General features: G+C 46.6%; 1 protein-coding gene across 1 annotated transcript in view; it reads right to left on the bottom strand.

Annotated features, from left to right (window-relative positions):
• Positions 1-2,379: 2,379 nt before the first annotated feature.
• The window catches only part of Magel2 (MAGE family member L2), a 16,073-nt gene continuing 13,533 nt past the window's right edge, over positions 2,380-4,919 (bottom strand). The window contains exon 3 of the mRNA XM_031386852.1: positions 2,380-4,916. Coding sequence (XP_031242712.1) covers positions 2,811-4,916 — 2,106 coding nt within the window. The 3' untranslated portion in view covers positions 2,380-2,810. The remainder of the gene's footprint in view (positions 4,917-4,919) is intronic.

Genomic DNA, 4,919 nt, shown 5'->3' with positions numbered 1-4,919 from the left:
TTTGTAAATTACTTGTTGGTTTAAAGCTATTAGTGATTCAATCAGTTGAGTTGAGTTCAGGGTAAATTGTAGTAATCTTTATTATAAACTTATTCATATCTACTGTTCTATATGACTACTTTGTTCTATGTCAACTTGGTCAATAAAAACTAATACTTATATAATAGTATTATCTTTTTTTTTTTTTTTGGCTTTTTTGAGACAGGGTTTATCAGTGTAGCCTTGGCTGTCCTGGAACTCACTCTGTAGACTAGGCTAGCCTTGAACTCAGAAATCTGCCTGTCTCTGCCTCCCAAGTGCTGGGATTAAAGGAGTGTGCCACCACCACCCAGCCGTACTATCTTTGAATTATAGGGAGATTCTAGAGCTCAGCGGTTATTGTTGTTTGTGTGTTTTGTGCCCAATATGTCTCATTTATTTATTCAGAGGCGTTTTATTGTCCTCCATTGTATAGCTAAAAACTGTCTACAGCATTTATCTACATTTTAGTACTTTAGAAAAGTTGGATTTTGATTTTCCCCCACTTTTTTGCACTGTGTTTTCACATGTCTTATCTATTTGCTTTCTGCTTCCTGCTCTCACAGAGTTAGAGGTTCAACTATTCTGTAGACTATTTGATTAATTTAGTTTTGCATGCGTAATGAAAAGTCTTTTGCTACTCCTCATATACATGATACAGTCTGACAAAGGTTTCCAGCCATTAACTATGATATCAACTGTGTGATAAAGAAGGGTGTTTTTGTTTTGTTTTGATTTTTAAGTATAGGTCATGTAGGAACTCATTGTCCATGAGATATAACTTGCAAGTCACATGATGCTAGTTTCCAAATTTTAATGTGTGGAAAATTTTCTCTAGTACCCACACATAAAAAACCCCAGATTTTTAGAAAACTATTGAAATGACCATAAAAATGGTAAGTTTTCTTAGAGACATGTGCCAGTTTATAGTCATATCACACCTGTTCTTTGCCAAGACACTCCATAATTTTATTTTGCCAAACGTTGAAGATTGAGGCACTGACTTTCAGTATCCTCCTATCTTCCAAACTTTAGTAAACTTTGGATATACAGTGGATCCTTCATATGTATTCTGTATGGTAGGGGCCGATTGCCATACAAAGTTTACTCTTTTTTACCACTTTGTTCCAGGTGTACCAGTATCGAGGGCAGTAATCCTTGAATGAAGCTTGTGTAGGACATGAGAGTTGTTTTAGTTTAATGACCACGTAAGAGGAAATTATTGGTGGGTCCAAACAGAAGTAAAGTTATGGGTATGACCACGAAGCAAAAAGTGCAACCCCTTGATTATATGGGTGTGAAACCTTACAGGAGAGACAATGGTCTCAGAAACAGCTGTGCAACGGCTAGGTGGCCAGTAGGTGGCAGAAAAGTTCTACCATTGCTGCTCGCCTGCCCTGCCCTCCGCTTTTCAGGAAGAATGGGAAGACATGGGGTTGGGTTTCTTGATTCAGACTGAGCAAGAGGTGGCAAGCAGAAGCCTCCCGTGTCCCCGTCTAAAAGCTGTGACATTCAGCCAGTCTTTTCATGTATACTACATTCATATTCACATGAATTTATTGACTGGAACAGCCAGGCTGGTCAGACCTTTGCCAAGATCCTCTCCTTGGGTTCCTGTGACTAAAGGCTGGTTGTAGATATTTAGCCACTTTTTCTCTCAGGAGTTTCTCAAGAAAGTGCCCTGCAGTTGCCCACCCTCCCCTTGCAATGGTACCCTGTAATCTGCAGAATGCTTAATGCCTTAAACCTGGGATTTCTTTTTCCTGGTAGCATCCTGATACGTTAGGGGGAACAGGCTTCCATTCTGGTATCAGTATAGTGTGTTGATTGATGGGGTCCACCTCTGAGGTTCTGTATATCTTTCACAGGACACAAAAGGATCATTTTGGTCTTTTTGTATGGCTGCAGAACCTTCATTTTATGGTCCTATAGGAAAGTGCCCTCCTTTTCCAAGTACCATTGAGGAGATTTCCTGCCTGGAATTATAATTTTACAAGCATGCCACCATATATGTACTTTAATTAACCTGTTTGTGTCTTATAGCCTCACCCACAAGCTAGATATAATGTCTAACTTGAACAGTTATTGTAAAAATTAAATCGGAGGGGACACACCACCCCCTCTTAGCTTTCCGTGTCTTATGAAATTTTACTTTCACTTTAAGGAGATCTCTGGCTTTACCACCCACCATCACTGCATCGCTTTTAGGATGAATGGAGTACTCTTCTGGGAAACGCTCGGTATCCACAGGTTTTACTCTCATTGATAGTAAGCTTGGTGTTGGTGTTTGTGCATTGAACACGTTAAAGTGTGGCTCCCACCACCCCGGTTCAAAATTAGAATAAAGACAAACACTTTATGTTATGCTAAAAGTATATTTATATAGATATAGAACTTCACTTTTCTCCAGACAGTATTTTACTGATGAGTCATATTAACATCCAAGAACATTCTGATTTTACATAAACAAAACGAGACAAATAGACTGTCATTTCATTTCACAAAGGTAGCACAACTCTGATACTATAACATTACAGTTAGGACACCAAACAGGGAACCACAAATCTCATTTAAAAAGTACAGACACGAAAATACAAAACAATACAGCAGCCAGTTTAAATCAACATTTCACAAAACTGTACAAAAGCTTTGGCAAATATAAAACAGGCTGTAGATTTACACACACAGAACAATACCAAAAAACACCAGAAAGCACAATGTCCCCCCACCCCCCACTGTCTGTTGCCTTTGGCCTTGGACCCACAGGTATAAAATCATCTTAGTAACACCTATTAGTGAGGATGGGGACTGCTGGTGGGGTCGAGGGAATCATCATCGCTGTCATGGGACTCGTCGTCGTTTGCGTCCTTGTATTCTAACTCTGCCAAAGAGTCAGGGTACTGGCATGACCAGATCTGGGGCTGGTTCTCATAGAGTGCGGCCAAAAACCTCAAGATGTGCACCCTGTTGGTCTCGAGGAATGCCCGGGGGCCCCAGAGAAGCTCGTATTCTGCAGGCTCAGTGAACGGGATTTGCCTGTACTCTAGGTACCTGTGTCTCACAAACACACTGGTGATGAGCTTCTTTGTAATTCTGAAAAGACCACTTGTCTCCTGGACATCCAGCCCTAACTGGAACAGAAAACTAAAGAGCAGATTCTCCCTGATACAGTAGCCTTTCATAAAGATGAGGCTCAAGACCACCATCAGGAGGCTGAACTTCGGCCTCTCTAAATAGGATGCCAGCAAATTACACTGAGGGTACGCCATCTTGTTAACGATGATGTACGTGTGGGTTTTGGTGTCAACTTCCTTCAGTTGACAACCAAAGGTGCACTCCAGCTTAGTGTTGGCACGGTTGATGATGTCTAAGCTGTCATCTTTGTATTCTCGGATGACAACATTTACCATCTCCGAGAGCTGGACAGGCACCTTGGCTTGGTCTTTGACCAAGAGAAACTGCACCAAAGCGTTTGCTCTCTCATCTAAGGGAGACAATGGCTGACTCTCCCCATCGGGGTCCTCCTGAGCAGCACTGGATCCCCGAGAGACACTTGGGACCTCAGAAGCCATCCATGTCTGAGACCCACCCGAGGCACCACAGAATTCCTGGTCCCGTGAAGTGCTAGGGCCCTCCAAGCTCCTTGGCATCCTAGAGGTGGAGGGGCACCCCCAGTCATTCAGGCCCTGTGGAGTGTAGAGGGATTCCCGGTCCCCCAGGAGCTGCATCGCCCTCTGAATCTCCCAGTCAGAATGACTGGGATTGTCCCAGGTTCGGGGGCCCCGCCAGTCACGTGAGGGCATCCTGTGGCCACAGTTGTCTTCTTTGGGTTCCAGGTGCTTCTTCTTCCTGGTGGCTTTGCCAGGGCGTCTTGGCGGCTCTGAAGTCTTGGAGGCCTCTGCAGCAGTGGCACTTGCCTGGGGGGCAGCTGCTGCCACCATCAGGATGGCAGGCACTGACTTACATGTTGATGAGGCATTTTCATCAGTATATGGAACCCAGGGAACTGCAGGCAGGGCCTCTACACAGGCATAAGGATCCTGCAGAGCAAATGGCAGTGACTTTGGGCTCTCTGAGGTGGCAGATGGGCCTCTAATGGCATCAGAAGAGGCAGGCTGGAAATGAGAGGTAGATGGAAAGACCCTTGAAGTGGCAGGAAAGGTCTCTGCTGTGGCAGGCAAGTTTTTCCAGGCAGTTGGCACGTATGCCCTGGATGCTGATGCTCCCCTTGGAGCACAGAAAGTGGCACCAATGAACATACGCTCTTTTGGAGGACCCTTTTTGTCCCTTGCAGGTGCCCTACGCTCCCTAGGAGGGCCCCGAGGTTCTAGAGAAGAGGGGCCAGGTTCTCCTGATGGAGCCACACGTGATCGAGTGGAGCCTCGAGGAAAATTTGCCGGTGCGGCAGAGGCTCCAGGCTGGGCCTGCAACATGGGCAGTGGGCCTTGCCAAGAAGGCTGCAGTTGCACTGAAGGCAGTTCTGCCTGTAGGCCTGTGGCTTGGGCCTGGTGGGTAGGCAGCTGAGTTGGCAGTGCCCTGGAGGAGGCTTGAGCTCCCTGAAAGGGCTGCTGCTGCTCCACATGAGTGATCTGAGGGGCCTGCTCCTGGGCCTCCTGGGTAGGCACAGACTGCCAGAAGTGAGTAGGTACCTTGGGTGCCCGCCAGCCCACTGCCTGGGCCTGCTGTACCTCCTGGAACTCCAATGGCACTGGGAGCTCCTGTGGCACTGGGAGCTCCTGTGGCACTGGGAGCTCCTGTGGCACCGGGAGCTCCTGTGGCACCGGGAGCTCCTGTGGAACCGGGAGCTCCTGTGGCACTGGGAGCTCCTGTGGAACCGGGAGCTCCTGTGGGACCGGGAGCTCCTGTGGCACCGGGAGCTCCTGTGGGACCGGGAGCTCCTG

This window comes from Mastomys coucha, unplaced genomic scaffold, assembly GCF_008632895.1.
Source record: "Mastomys coucha isolate ucsf_1 unplaced genomic scaffold, UCSF_Mcou_1 pScaffold21, whole genome shotgun sequence".
Taxonomy (NCBI): domain Eukaryota; kingdom Metazoa; phylum Chordata; class Mammalia; order Rodentia; family Muridae; genus Mastomys; species Mastomys coucha.
Note: the sequence above shows the minus strand (reverse complement) of the source record. Positions and strands in the feature narration are given on the sequence as shown.